The sequence below is a fragment of the Monopterus albus genome, unplaced genomic scaffold (assembly GCF_001952655.1).
Source record: "Monopterus albus unplaced genomic scaffold, M_albus_1.0 scaffold46.1, whole genome shotgun sequence".
Classification (NCBI taxonomy): domain Eukaryota; kingdom Metazoa; phylum Chordata; class Actinopteri; order Synbranchiformes; family Synbranchidae; genus Monopterus; species Monopterus albus.
In genome coordinates this window covers 109,016-123,890 of record NW_018127926.1, presented here as the reverse complement: position 1 = coordinate 123,890, position 14,875 = coordinate 109,016, and the positions used below count along the sequence as shown (strand labels likewise).

At 41.2% G+C, this 14,875-nt stretch overlaps 3 protein-coding genes across 10 annotated transcripts in view; 1 reads left to right on the top strand and 2 right to left on the bottom strand.

The window, feature by feature from the left end:
* The window catches only part of slc19a3b (solute carrier family 19 member 3b), a 5,657-nt gene extending 1,517 nt beyond the window's left edge, over nt 1-4,140 (bottom strand). Inside the window, exons 1-6 of one of the 4 annotated variants that reach the window (XM_020600326.1) lie at nt 3,977-4,032; nt 3,567-3,868; nt 1,754-1,933; nt 1,354-1,519; nt 898-1,180; nt 544-695 (exon numbers count right to left, since the gene is read on the bottom strand). In XM_020600326.1, coding sequence (XP_020455982.1) covers nt 544-695; nt 898-1,180; nt 1,354-1,519; nt 1,754-1,933; nt 3,567-3,716 — 931 coding nt within the window. In that variant the 5' untranslated portion in view covers nt 3,717-3,868; nt 3,977-4,032. The other 3 variants (XM_020600327.1, XM_020600325.1, XM_020600328.1) reach the window with 3 other exon arrangements.
* daw1 (dynein assembly factor with WDR repeat domains 1) lies at nt 2,102-12,572 on the top strand. Of its 2 annotated transcripts, none has more exons than XM_020600330.1 (13): nt 2,102-3,381; nt 5,976-6,048; nt 6,323-6,467; nt 6,909-6,967; nt 7,053-7,175; nt 7,296-7,395; nt 7,713-7,820; nt 8,835-8,941; nt 9,068-9,170; nt 9,843-9,957; nt 10,202-10,278; nt 10,833-10,995; nt 11,096-12,572. In XM_020600330.1, the coding sequence occupies exons 1-13, from the start codon at nt 3,336-3,338 to the stop codon at nt 11,128-11,130; spliced, it is 1,254 nt and encodes a 417-aa protein (XP_020455986.1). In that variant the 5' UTR covers nt 2,102-3,335; the 3' UTR covers nt 11,131-12,572. The 2 variants fall into 2 exon arrangements, with proteins under 2 accessions (XP_020455986.1, XP_020455987.1); XM_020600331.1 differs by lacking the exon at nt 2,102-3,381 and adding an exon at nt 5,623-5,734.
* Nucleotides 12,573-13,038: 466 nt separating this feature from the next.
* sphkap (SPHK1 interactor, AKAP domain containing) overlaps nt 13,039-14,875 on the bottom strand; it is a 48,662-nt gene continuing 46,825 nt past the window's right edge. For all 4 annotated transcript variants that reach the window (XM_020600322.1, XM_020600323.1, XM_020600321.1 and 1 more), the window contains 2 exons: nt 14,501-14,685; nt 13,039-13,470 (listed from right to left, as the gene is read on the bottom strand). In XM_020600322.1, the coding sequence (XP_020455978.1) occupies nt 13,318-13,470; nt 14,501-14,685 (338 nt within the window). In that variant the 3' untranslated portion in view covers nt 13,039-13,317. The remainder of the gene's footprint in view (nt 13,471-14,500; nt 14,686-14,875) is intronic.

Genomic DNA, 14,875 nt, shown 5'->3' with positions numbered 1-14,875 from the left:
TGTTCTTCTTCCCCGGCGGACACAGGTTGAGCGGAAGCCAACAGGATAACAGAGCTGCTGTTCCCTTTCCAAATCAATGCACTTTTTCCATATCATGTTTCCCATATAAACAAGAACGGCATGGTTGTTTTCTTTTAATTGCAAGTTTTTCTAAGTCAGTAACATGTAATAACATGATTACATTTTAATTTGTTCTATAATAATGTGGTTGTGCTACAGTTCTCTCCTGTCCCTGACTTTAACCGAAGCCCTAGTTCTTGTTTTCAATGTGGTTGAAGTCGGTGATCCCCTGCTTTTAACACCCTTGTGTTCTTCTATGAGATTAGTGTCCAAAAATAAGTTTTGCTCTTTTATGAAATGTACTTTTGTGCTCATTATTCTGCAGTTTTTTGTTTGTTTTCTTGAAAACCCCATTCTTCCGTTTGAGTCATGCTTCCATTATAATCCTTTTGGTATATAATATTCACATTTAAATACATGGTGATACTGAATTAGACTGAAATAACTTAAATCTAAACAGAACCAGTGTACAGTCAGTCTTACCTACAAGGGAACACACAGACTCGACACCTCCATTGTAGATAGATGATGTGGCAGATGGTTCTATATGGTCCCATATCAGCTGGATATAATTGAAGACTTGCATATAGCCAGCTGTGGCCAGAGCCCACCACAAGGACCAGTAGATTAAATGCCTGCATTGTGGTCATTATGATGATTATAATCATTAGACGGGTACTTCATAAAAATATTACCATATGAATGCATTATAGAAAAAAGATGCAATGAATAACTTCATTTGTTCATTTTCTGCAGCAAAATGCAACAAAACTATGATACAGGACAACATGTGCTCTGTGTGACTTGTATCAATAAGAAGTCAGAAAAAGAAAATGCCTGGAAGAGTACGACTCCCTGAAGCTTTTCCAAAGTAGATGGCCCGCTGCGGCCACATTTTCCCTGCTGCACCAACCAACGCTGCCATAATCCTCATCCATCACCGGTTCCTCAGGCCTGTGTGCTCCCAGGGGCCCCTCCTGCTGGGACTGTGAGCGCAGAGCTGCAGCCTTTTTTCCTTTAAAGAACATGGTCCTCTGGGGCATGGGCAACCAGAAGGAGATGAGAAAAGCCATACTCATAACCCCCAGAGTGATGGTATTGATGTAGAAATAGTCCAGCCCTGTTGATTAGAGTTCATATTTCATCAGCACTCGAGGTTCTCCATGCAGTGCACTTCCTTTATAATTCTATTAGCATTCATTACTGTTATGCAGGCAAGGCACATTTCTTCAGTATGAGGACAATGTGTATAATATTTTTTATTTGCTCTGTATTTAGGTTTGGAACCCCTACCTGCAAGGGAGACCAGCACCTGGGCGAGGCTGGCGCCAAATGTATATCCAGCTAACAATGCACTGCGCAGGTAACCTGTGGCTCTTTGGTAATTCTCAACTGGAATCACACTGTAAATGTAGGAAAAGTAGGCCACCTCTGTAGACGTCACTACAGAATAGTTTACCTGTTGATGGGATTAAACTGTTTTAAAGAGACTGCAGCCTGTGGTGAAGTACATGTTCCAGTGATCCATTAACAGAGAAGTTTAATACATTTTAAGTCAGGGGATACAACACCAAGTGTTTTTTTTTTTTCATTGTTTGTGCTGCAGCTTTGATTATTCTGAATAAAACTGAACATGAGGAACATTAGTACTGTTCAGCTAGTTTCAATAATTGTTACCAGTTTATGGGCAGACCTGCAAGTAGACCATGAAAGGCAGATCCCGTGCAAAGCAGAGCAGGATATAGTTGATGACGAGGAACAGCCCCTGTACCATAATGAGGGGCTTGTACCTCAGGAAGTCGGTCAGGAGAAAGACTGGGAAGAGGAAGGCTAGATAGGAGTACGTCCAGATGGGAAACAGGTAGTTGGTCAGCTGAGGGAAACCAACAAGCACAAGATAACAGGATTAATGAAATAGGAACGTGTTTCGTTCTCTTGTCCAGTCATATCGTAAAACAGTTTGTCACAGATCCCCCTAAAAGATAAAGACTTAGACAAACTTTATTGTCATTCAGATACAGTATACAACAAGTGTACATAGAATGAAATTTCGTTGCATTGGCTCAGCACAGTATTAAAATATACAACCTTAAAAATATACAGCAATAGACTAGCTATGCATAAAAGTGGGTATGGTGATTGCAAATACTCAGTTATTTTAGCAGTATGCCATGTACAGTATAACAGACAGTATATTCCACAAGACCAAAGGAACAAGTTCAGCAGTGCAAGAATAATCTTTAGTATTTGCAGTAATTTAAATAAAATCATCTGTAGTATTAGCAGTGGAGCAAATAGTCTGTAAATTCTGAAGTGGCAGAACAGTTGTTTAGCCACTGTGCAGGAATTTACAAACAGCATACTATAAAATACAATAGAAAGAACTTATGGAGTTAACAGCAGTGCAAACATTAGTCACATCTAATGAATAATTGAACAAATATGAAGTAGAGAGCAGGATACTTCCAGACTATACAGATCAGGATGTCAAAGTATGTCAGGTAAAAATACAGTAGCAGTGCAGTGGGAGTTTAAAGTGACTGTGTCCCAAATGCATAGGAGAGCATAGTATTCCAGTAATGCATACTGAGGTAGTAAAGAGCTGACTATAATGTCCAAAGAGTTCAGCATTCTAATGACCTAGGGAAAACCCTGGTGGTCCTGCACTGAATGCTGCAGAACCTCTTTCCAGAGGCCAGCAGGGAGCACAGCCCATGGTGGGGGTGTGAGGAGTCACTGATGATGTTTCTGCCTCAGGACAAGCTGCGCTTTAGTGCTTGACCTGAATAGAGGGGAGAGAAGTCCCAATGATCTTCTCCACTGTATTCACCACTCTCCTGACATTCTTCCAGTTAGAGGCACTACAGCCACAACTACACCACACAGAGATGCAGCTGGTCAGAATGCTCTCTATGGTGCTTCTGTAGAATGTAGAGAGGACGGGTGGGGGAAGGTGGGCTCTCCTCATCTTGAGCAGGAAGTGCAGATGCCCTGTGCCCTCTTGACTAGTGACATGGTGTTTACAGACCATGTGAGGTCGTCTGTGATGTGCACCCCCAGAAAGTTGGTGCTGCTGACCACCTCCACAGCCATGTTGATGAGAAGTGGAGCGTGGCACGCTTCTGCCTCTGGTCACACCGCCTCCCCTTGCTCCTCTGTCGGCTAGTGCTGCTACGCGAGTCCGCTGCTCCAAAGGCCGCTGGGTATTATCGGCGAAGCACTGAGAATACATAAACACTCCCGAGTAGACGTGTCTATGAAGCCGGAGTCACTGAATGATTGTAATTCCAGTAGGTCTTGGCGATCATATACTAACTTACTGTGAGTATTTACTATTTTTATTATATATTATCCTTATCATTTTGGTATCCGTAACTTTCACGAGCCTATGCAGCCGCAGCCTAACAGGGCGCAGTGAATACCTGCTTGTATTTAGCAAGTACTTAAATACATACAGGTAAGTTTGTTTATAACTGAATGTGGGGGTGGGTGTGTGCCATCCTTACCACTTCTTCTGAGATATTCTTATGTGGTCCAATTAGGTATGGTGTCAAGAAGGGCTCTGCTATTCTGCAGTTAGCAAAAAACCCATAAAGTGTCAGAACTGCGGTTGGATAAGCCCAACTGGAAGACTTCAGCCTGGCCCAGCAGTCCATGTTTTTACCCCAGCAGAATTTCAGAACGATTGTCCTTGATTTTAATTTTCTAAGGCACTACCTCCGCTTCAGGGCATTAGACTTTATCTCGCACACAAACTTTATGAATCTGCATGTGTCTTATTCCCAGTTTATGAGTGTCAGACTTTAACCTATTACAGGAAAGAGAAGGAGCGATAGGAAGTGATTCAATTAAACTTATTTAGGTTTCTGTATCAGCCCGTGATCGATTATATCAGCCAAGACAGAGGACAATTTACCTGAGAAAAATAAAAAGTCTTTAGCAGACGCAGGAAAATACAGATTCCCCTTCTGCAATTTAAATGCATTGGTATTAGGAAGAAAATAGTAAGAACATCTCCACCAGCATGCAAGAATTAAATGAACCACTAGACCACTGCGGTCAAATCAGCCGCCGTTCAGTTTTCTGTGGTCAAGCCAGCCGCGCTAGAATTTGAAGTGCGCCTGTATACTTTTACAGTACATGTAAGTATATAAAGGTATTGAAACGGGCCAACGCCCGCGATTTTCAAAATAAAATACCTTAACTCCAATGCTGTATTATTTATGAACTTCCACACAAAGAATCAAGCATCTAGATTCTACATCACCCGCACTATTACCACACAAAGAATCAAGCATTTCTACTGTACCATTCTGGAGAAAACTCGCATTACAGATGTGACTCCAATGCTGGATTAATTATGAACTTTCAAGTTTAATAAAAACACTTTTTTAAAAAATATTTACAGCATAAGGACATCATTCCTAGATTCTACATCACCGGCACTATTACCACACAAAGAATCATGCATTTCTACTGTACCATTCTGGAGAAAACTCACATTACAGATGTGACTCCAATGCTTGTATTACCTATTTTTATTGTATTAACAATTTCACACAATTTGGGAAAAACAAAAAATTGCAAATGTTAGGTGTGTGTTTATAATATTATGAATGAAATGTGCATTGTTTGGAAGAAAGTCAAGGTGTCACTAACTTAATAGTTTACTAAGTGGGCCAACCCTCCCTTCGTCCACTCCATTTGGGAGAGGCGAACTCTTCACCTGCATCCGCGACCACTCCCCTCCCCTTTCCACCTCTCACACAGCTTCTGTGTCCACGGCACCTTCTCATCAAGCACCTGCTAAATCCAGTATTGGATTTCAAATCTTGCACATGGAATGTGAGTTTTCTCCAGAATGGCATAGTAGAAATGCCTGATTCTTTGTGTGGTAACAGTGCGGGTCATGTAGAATCTAGGAATGATGTCCTTATGCTGCAAATATTAAGAAAAGTGTTTTTATTAAACTTGAAAGTTCATAAATAATACAGCATTGGAGTTAAGGTATTTTATTTTGAAAATCGCGAGCTTTGGCCCGTTTCAATACCTTTACCGTAAATGTAAGTATATAGAGTATATAGGCGCACTTCAAATTCTAGCGCGGCTGGCTTGACCACGGAAAACTGAACGGCGGCTGATTTGACCGCAGTACTAGACATTATACAGCACAGTATAATGTTTAAGTGCAAAAATAATTACAATAGTTTTGACTTGTCCACCATTTGTCTATGAGTGGCTCCACCTGAGCAGCTGGGTTGTCATTTGCAATTCATAGCAGTTCACAGCAAAATTGTAAAATGTCGCATTCTGCACCATTTCTGGTTGTAATGCCTCCTAGATGTGAAATATACGTCTAGTCACTAAGTAGCTTGGATGCTTGTTTTAACCAGAGCAGACCTTACGGAAGATAGACAATAACCCCTACTTTCATCACTGTCAAAAGCTGCTCAACCTCTCACGTAATATACTCCCGAGTCTTAGGACCTAACGTTAACCCATAACCAAATAGTTCATAAAGTTCTGGAAGTATTTTATGTTCGTTTTGCGCATGCGTACGAGCGCGTGCCGCGACCCTGTCACCAGAGCAACGTTTTGTTGATAGGTGATCTGAGGTGTCCTGAACAAGTGGCAATGAAACTCAAGCGGTTCCTTCTCCGATATTATCCACCAGGTAATGCAGACAAGTTAATGTGGCCTTTACTGTAGCATTCAGTTATGTGTTTTCAAGAGAATAACTTACGCCACTGCTGTGGAGGGATGTTTTTAACGCTGACATTTTGCTGTAACTTAACATCAGCTACTCTAAAGTTGGTTAGTTAGCCGATTTATTAGCTTATTAGTTTATTTCTGCTGCTCTGCCCTAGTCAGACACCGGCATGAATAGCCTTTTTAACTCGTGTTTCTGTTATCAGGTATAATCCTGGAATATGAGAAAGGGGGATTTGTGAGGACCAAATCAATCGACCTTTTGGATTTGACTCCAGAGTGCGTGAGTTGTATCCTAACGTTATAACGCTATGATAATAATGACAAGTTTAGCTAACAGCACGGCTAATAACATGATTTCATAACAACCTTCAGTGTGGCAGTGTTGCTGCCTCCTTTATAAATGTGTGTACATCTAAATTAGTGGAAACTACCTTTATTTTCTATAGAATCTTTCATGTTATATATATATATATGGATGGATGGTTATTATGATCAGGCGATTGAACATGTGCTTTAAAATGTGTAAAAATCACATTTTCTCACCATGCAGAACAAACCCAGATGAGCTGGTGGCAGAGATCGGGCAGTCAGAGCCTCTGATCACAGAGTCCAGGTCTGATCAGGTCAAGCAGCTGATCCTTCGACTTCAGCAGAAACAGGGCCAGCAGGACCACCACAGATTCTGTTTCTCCAAGGTCAGATACCAGACATTACTGACCAATAACAAACAAAGCAAGGCAGTTGCATGCCATCTGGTTTTAAGTGAAACAACTAATTGGTTAAGACTGTGTGTTGACTGTTTAGGAAGGACTTAAATGAATGCTGGTGGGTTTTGCATTCTGTGAATATGTTTTACTCTATTTCACACAGACATTTGAAGATAGGTTGGATGATAAAATATTTGGCAACATATAGTCATAGCATAACATCTTTAGCCAATTTTTTGCCATTTGCAAAGCTTCTCTACATTTGTGGAAACTGTGAAGGCACTAGAGAGCACCAGTATTAGATTCATATTGTAGAGTAGCATGCCAACAGGATGATAACAAAAGGCGAGTCTTAGATGTGTTAAAGAATACACAAAACACAACTGGCAAGAGGATGCATGTGTTATATTTTCTCTCCTTTTTTTGCAGGAGCTTAAGGCACACATACTGCCATTGACAAATGTTGCCTTTGACAAATCAGGGTCAAGGTAGGTTTATCTGCAACACACACAAACCTAACACTTTGGAGTTTAGGAAAAGCTGCGCGGATTACTTTTACTTTTCTCTCTCCAGGTTTATAACTGGGAGCTATGACAGGACATGTAGAGTCTGGGACACAGCCTCAGGCACAGAGCTACACACGCTAGAGGGTCACAGAAATGTGGTGTATGCAATTGCATTTAACAACCCATACGGGTAATGAGCTGTTCAGCAAAACAGTAATATTTAAGGTGTGAGATATAATGAGAATCTGAGAAGAGCTTTTTAAGTAAAATTTTACAGTTCTTCGCTTTATCTCCTCTTTATTAAACTTAGAGACAAGATTGCCACCGGCTCTTTTGACAAGACCAGCAAACTGTGGTGCGCTGAGACAGGCAAATGCTTTCATACCTTTCGCGGACATATGGCAGAAATCGTATGTATGACAATCGTTTCGCTTGAATTGAAATTGAAAATGAAATTAGTCAATTAGTTTGTTTTTAGCCAATGGTTGCTACATATGCGATAGGTTACTGTAGTCAGTGATAATCCATTTTTTATGCCAGTGGACCAAGTGCTAGTAGTAGCAGGGCTCAAGGTCAAGGCCAACTGAGCATTTAAGTTGCATAGGTTCTTTTAATTAATTAATTTTTTTACCTTGGTATTCTGTTTAGGGCTTAGATAATAATCCTATTTAGTTTTGTAGCAGGATCCAGCACTAGTAACTGTAAAAGAGAGCTTTGTATTGTGTAGGTCTGCCTGGCTTTCAATCCCCAGAGTACACTGGTGGCCACAGGCAGCATGGACACCACAGCCAAGCTGTGGGATGTGGAGACAGGGGAGGAGGTGGCCACACTGACTGTGAGTTGGCTTTTCTTTACTTACTACATCCCAGTTTTTTTTGTCATCATGGCTAACATCCATTCATCAATAATGTGCTGATTAACTTTTCATGAATTGAGAAGCCTTTAATACTGATGGCCAGGACTTTTTCTACCCTACATGATCTGCCAGGGAACATAGCTGCAAGTCTTTACTGAGTCCATGATAACCTGCTCAGAGGAGTAGCGAGTCCAGTAGCGAGTCCTCTTTGATGCCCAGACTGCACGTGGGTCTGTGGTGTGACTGACTGGTTGGCTAGCACTTTCTCAGCGAGAAGCAGCTCTCTCTGTTCTTTTAGTTACTTCCCACCGTGAAGATTCATTCAAACTGACAACAGTCAACTGAGCACCAAAACCTAATCACATGCTCAGTTTTTTTATGTGCTAGTAATTTTCCTTGTCATGATCTCTGGGTTACACCATCTACAGTATATACTGTACATTACATGCAACAGCCGGTGGTCATGCATGGCTGGTCGTATACCAGTAATAGCTGGGACAGTCAAGACTACTGTGCTGTATGTATTTCAAACATTACCATTCTCCTCAACACTCCATGGGGCCTCAGAGCCTGCGTTTTAGCCTCTAAGGTCCTACAGGAATTTAGCCACTCTATTAATGGTAGCTAGAATTAGAAGGTAGATGCCAGGAATTTCTCTTGGCACCATGTAAACAGGACAAACCCATCTGATTCTTTATGAAGATTGTATCATATTATGATGGTGTAGTATGTGCAATGTTCACCTGAACTCGTTAGGTAAATTGTCTGAACTGCAAAACTCTTGTGTCCTGAGTCGTCTTCAGTTAACAATTACAAAAGCCAACAAATTCCTCTCATCATGTGAATGTTAATCTACCTTTAAACTCTATGTTCATTTTTATAATATTCCTTTTGGATGTGCATGTTTATATTCGCGAATAAGAGAGAAGGGAGTGTGAAGAGAAAGGAAATGAGACAGTCAAGGATTAATGCTCTGTCTTTGATTCCATCCAGGGTCATGCTGCTGAGGTCCTGTCTCTGTGCTTTAACACAGTAGGCAGTCAGCTTGTCACTGGCTCCTTTGACCACACAGTTGCTATATGGGATGTTGCTTCAGGAAGGTCAGACATCATTGTTATTGCAGCATATGCATCAACCTGTGCATGGGTTGTACATATTGTCAGTCATCATTTCCACTGTATACAAGCATACACAACTGACTCATTGCTGCTTTCTTTGTTTCCCAGGCGTGTCCACATACTGATGGGTCACACAGGGGAAATCAGCAATGTTCAGTTTAACTGGGATTGCTCCCTTATAGTCACCGGCTCCATGGATAAAACCTGCAAGGTCAGTTGTCATTTTGTTTATTTATTTATTAATCCCACTGAGCATCTTTTACAATGGCGCCCTGGCCAAGACCACAGCATGGCAAGTTCCAGACAAGATAAAAACAACAAAATGCAAATAAAACAATGCAGATAAGTGTACAAACCCAACAAAGCTAAGAATAAAGTGACTATAAAACAATATCAAAACTAGAATTTAGAGCTAAAAAGTAGTGCAAACGGAAAAGGAATCCTAAACCACTGCATTTACAGTAGTTTTAGATTTTGCCTAAAGGCTTCTCCTCAGGTTGCAGTGGTGTTTGCTGCCTGCTGAAACAGTTTCATAGTAATAACCATTCATTTAGTATTTTAAACTATCACCCTAGATAGGGGGCGCTTGTTATTCATATTCATTCCCCTCCATTTTCCACTCTCTCACCACCTCCAGTGCGTAAGGGCTTCATCATTTCAAGGAGAAAAATTAAATCCAAATTCCTTAATTATGCTGAGATGAGTCATGCTCACAAGTAGGAATGATCCACTTCACTACATTCCTCTAGGGGAGTTGTTTCGAATATAGCCCTTTATAACAGCTACAGCCACATCCAAGAATAGCTGACCGCACATGTGTTTGCTTGTGTTTCCTGGCAGAGTATAACAATGTCACTGTTTTGTTACATGTATGTATTTGCAGCTGTGGGAGGCAGTCAGTGGGAAGTGTGTGGCCTCCCTAGTCGGACACAAAGAAGAGGTCCTGGATGTGTGTTTTGATTTAAGCGGTCAGCTCATTGCTACTGCCTCAGCTGATGGTAAGACTTACAGTAACAGTTTATATTTCTAGTGGAGTGAGACGTTTTCCTCACTGTGATTTGCTCAAATGCCTGCTGTTTGTTATAAAATTACACAAGTTACATGTGTCGGATGCCACATCCTCCAGATTATTTGTGTGTGTCCATCTGGTTCCCTGCATGAAAACCAACATTTTGAAAAGTAAAAAAAAAAAGAATCCAATGCATGTATATTAACAAACCCTGTTTTCCCTGACTCTGCCAGGTACAGCACGGGTGTTCAGTGCAACCACACATCAGTGTCTCGTGACCCTAAAGGGCCATGATGGAGAGATCTCCAAGGTAAAACACTATACCAAAAGGGCTAAAAGTTATGTTACCAAAAAAGCCAAAATCTCACCCTGTTTGCAGAGACTTAGGACTTTCTTTCCATTTCTGTTCCTGTCTTAGATTCCACTTTCACCTTCTTTCTTTGGTCTTCTGTCTTTGCCAGCCTCTTCACAAGTCAGTTTCCATTTCCTGTCTTGGGGATGCTTCTTGGTGCTCAGTTTAGTTTTAATAAAAACATACTTTACTTTCATGGCCATATAGAGCCACCTTCATTTAATTATCCTTTACTTGACTTTGGGGAGATAAAACTATTCCGAGTGCTATAAACCCTGGCGCCACAGCCATGGTTTTTATCCTCCTCAGGTTTTTAAAGTTGACTGACCTCTATAGAATGCTGCTGACATAGTGAAAGTGTTGTAAAGTCACTTATTTTTCCCCTCCCTTTGTCATTTCAGCTATTTCTGGCATAATCTCTTATTCAGCTCTCTCTTGCTCACTCTTATCACTCATGTAGCACGCACAGTTCTGAATAAGACTAATTCACCTGACTCTGCCTTTCTTGGTAGATCTGTTTCAACCCCCAGGGCAGCAGGCTCCTGACTGCCAGCTCAGACAAGACGGCTCGTGTGTGGGATGTCCAGTCTGGAGTCTGCCTACAAGTCCTGGAGGGACACACCGATGAGATCTTCTCCTGTGCCTTCAACTACGAGGGTGAGATCATCATTACAGGTATATGCTGTCCCCACACTCAAACGCAGTAATCTGACACCCACTCGTGTATCTGAAAACCATTCACATTTTAAATGCACCTGCATGTGTTCTTTTGCAGGGAGCAAGGATAACACATGCCGTATCTGGCACTAACCCTTCATGGACTAACATGGACACAGCAATCAATCTGTGTTTACCAAGTACTGTTTCACTGTATATCGTTCTAATCTACCAACTGAATAATCTGCAGTCATGCTGTGGTAAGATACTGGTTTGCAGTATCTGTGTATGGTTCAAATGGTACATAATCTGTCTCTGTTTCTCCTGTTACTGAATGATGCTTCACTGACTGTACCAGTTTTGTAGTGGACCAGTAGACCTAGCTTTTTGTTTACTGTGGAGTTAACAGTATGGTAATTTTGCTCATAATATGTCATCCTAAGTAGTTGAACTCCATTTTTGGAGTATTTGGACATTATATATCTGATCAACTGTTGCTGAGGTTATTATGAGAACACAGACCACAGCAATGCCTGTGCATCAAGTCTGGAACCAAAGCTCGAAGGCAAATAGCTTAGTTTAGCAGCATAAAGAGGTGGCATAAAGCATAGGAAAACAGCTAGCCTGGATCTGTCCAAAGTTTAAAAATGTCTTCCAGATTCTATAAAGCTCACTTATTAACACACTACATAGTTAAAGCATGTAACTACACAGGTTTTGTACATTTTGCAAATTAAATGGCAAAAGGAGCTAGGTGGATTTTCAGATTTGACACACTCAGGCTACAGTACCTGTTTCCCCATCCCTCTAGACATTCTGCTAGGTTAAGTTGATCATCGTTTAGCTTCCTTCTTAAAACACAAACATGAGTGGTCCGTCTTCTCCTCTAATGCTTGGCAAGGAAAGTTTATTTTCCAAAATGACTTTCTGTGAAGCAGCTTGTTAATCAAATACAGTATGAACATAATCTGTAAATATAACTGCTGTGTAGAGACTTTAAGCAAGTGGAGTTACTCAGCTATTTGAAATTTATTGCTCTACACTAAATGTTGCAGCACTAAGGCATTTATGTATCATTTTCATGAGCCAGTTATCTGCCAAAGGTGATCTGATACATCTGTTCCCTCTACCTTAATGTTTCTGTGATGTGTAAGAAGCAGCACAAAACAATGAGGAATGTTGATTCACTAGCTTCCCAGCTGGTATTGGACTATGGCAAACTTACCCAAATATCATATGCAGTCTCACTGCATCTGTGACCTGCTATTGGGAAAACCAGGCAATGTAATGTAACATTATTATGGATAAATCTGCCACTAAACAGTGTTCACTGCCTTTGTTACGAATGATCACAACTGCTTGTGTTTCACATCACAGAAATTTAATGATGCCAAAAGGTAAATACATTCAATTCAACTGTGACAGTTTACATCTCAAATTACACTGTGCTTCCCCCAATGCTGATGTAACACTAGCGTACAACAAAGTAGAGAAATAAACAGACCAAATTCACATACAAACTCAACATTACAAACCTCACTGTCTTTCTGACAGTAAAAGCTAGAGAGAAGTCCACTACTCCAAGGTGCAGCAGTTCCAAATCTACAGTATATACAGTACAGCTATCCAAAATAATCAGTTCTCAAGTAACATGAACAAGATAACATACATACATACATAGAACTGAACTTCAAGGTCACAACAGAGGTATGTTATTCAGTGAACACAACGAAGACATGGACATTTTGCTTACATTAAACAAATGTGCACTTTTAAGTGGTTCTCAACATGAAACAGTTTTTTCTGGGCTTACCTTTCAATGGCCTCTTTTTTTTTTATGTAGTTTTGATACAAAAGGTTTAAGCATGTCTAGTTGTGGTAAGAGCTGAACCTGATTTTCCTACCTTCTGTTGGTACTTTGGGTGCGTGTGTTCATTTGGAATAAATAAATAAACAATTTGGTTGTGAGAATCTGTAAATATATAGTTATATATAAGCTGGAGCAGTTAAAACCTGCTGACTGACCTGATCATCTGTTGAAGGCCAGTTCATTCCCGTGAGGAATGCCCAGCCCATATACAGTCTGCTTGCGTTTGCTCGTGTCTCGCTAGAGAGGTGAATCTGAAAACAGGATGCTTTTATTAAAGGGAAACTGGTCGAATCATGGCTGTGCACAGACAAAACAATGTTTATAGAAAGGGTGAATGAATGAAATTGTAAAGTATGCCGACTGCATTAGAGACATGATGGGATGAGACAGTATGGGACAAACGTTAAGAAATGTGACTGAATGAGTAAGCACTGTTGTTTTTGTTTGTAGTATGAGGAAGCTAGACCATCCTACAGGACCTCCAAAAGCCAGTCAAACAGGCTAGACAGAGACCTGCCCTCTTGCTCCTCTTTCTCGTTTAGCTTACAGAACTGAACCATGGCGCTGAACAAGTCCGCGATCCGCCACGACTTCTGAGACATCATATGGACCACCCTCTGGAACTGAGGGAAAACACAGGGAAGCCAGCAGTAAATATAAGGTCTATCAGCTTCATGTACTCTATGTACATGTGATGCACATTACATGACTCTTGGAACTAAAGGCTCTATTCCATTATAAAGCCTCGTCCGGTTCTTTCAAACCAGGAACTCCGAGGGATGACTCAGACCACTTGAGTATATAAAAAATATAACCGTGCTGGTTTATTCAAAGAGTCACAGGCAAGAATTCACACTTCCAGTCCAGAGATCTTCCAACCCCCAGGCTGCCAAAGCAGCCCGGAAACCCAAAAGACCCCGAACCAAGCATTGCTATACAATATTAATCCTTTCTGGGCTGTCGAACCGTGACGTCACCCGATAAGCAAGCCTTGCAGCTGCTATAACGTTTAGCCAAAACATGAGGAAAAGTCAAGGTGCGTGACTGTTGTTTTCGTGGTGTGTATCTAAAACAATTGGACATAACCTTACACATTAAGACAGATATTAAGACTAGCATTACAGTTGACACTAACAGCAGTTTTCCTGTAACCTTGACGTGCCTGCAGTCTGCACTGCAGGCTGAACAGTTAACAGCCTAAGCCAGTCACCCTGTCTGCACTAAACATTCCTAGACAACAAATCTCTGAATATCTATCTAACTAAGAAATAACCTAACAGAACACACACTGGGAGCGGTGCGAATTCAGTGCAGGACTACTAAAATGGGTGAGTACTTCTGTATTTTATGCTTTTGATGCACGTTGATGCCAGGAAAAATCAGACAATAGCGTATCCTGAACCGCTCCGCTGTTGATGCACGTCAGTTCGCCACCAGTGTGTGAGCTTTCATTGAAAATAATGGGTGGAGGTGTTTTGACACGCATCACACGCTGCCTGTGTGTGATGCCCTTAAATCATTTCCAGAGAAATTCCCAATATACTGTATGAGCCTTTGTCAATTTAATCACTAGATGATATTTAACATTAAACATTTTAGACATTGAAAAAGTGACTTGAACCTGTAAGTCTACTGCATTAGAGCCGTGCCTACCTTTGCAACCCTCTTCACTTTGGACTTCCTGAAGTAGAGAGCAGGAAGCCCCAGCTCAGAGGCAGCAATCCATTGTAGAGCTACCCTCAGCTCCAAGTCCACACCGTCGGGCTCAAGGTCGCAGTTTACAACCAACAGCTCCCTGAGGTTACTGCTGCTGCCTGCTGTCCTCGCTGAACTGCTCTCTGAAAGATCAAAAGGTGACAGCACATATTGTATTGGAAGCACATCCCTGCATAATACAGCTTGAATCTTAGGTATGTTAGGTTATGTTGTGCTTACCATCAAAGCACCGCAAGGCTGCACAGACCTTTAGTTCTTTTCTGTTAGCTTGGACATCAAAAGCCAACTTGCCAAACCTCCACATACAGTCAT

What these genes read in the sequence shown, in the direction of transcription:
- daw1 (XM_020600330.1), top strand. Translation starts at nt 3,336, where the DNA reads ATGATTGTAATTCCAGTAGGTCTTGGCGATCATATACTAACTTACT. An exon ending in TGGGATGTTGCTTCAGGAAG is followed by an intron (nt 8,942 to 9,067) that starts GTCAGACATCAT and finishes TTTGTTTCCCAG; the next exon opens with GCGTGTCCACATACTGATGG. An exon ending in CCATGGATAAAACCTGCAAG is followed by an intron (nt 9,171 to 9,842) that starts GTCAGTTGTCAT and finishes ATGTATTTGCAG; the next exon opens with CTGTGGGAGGCAGTCAGTGG.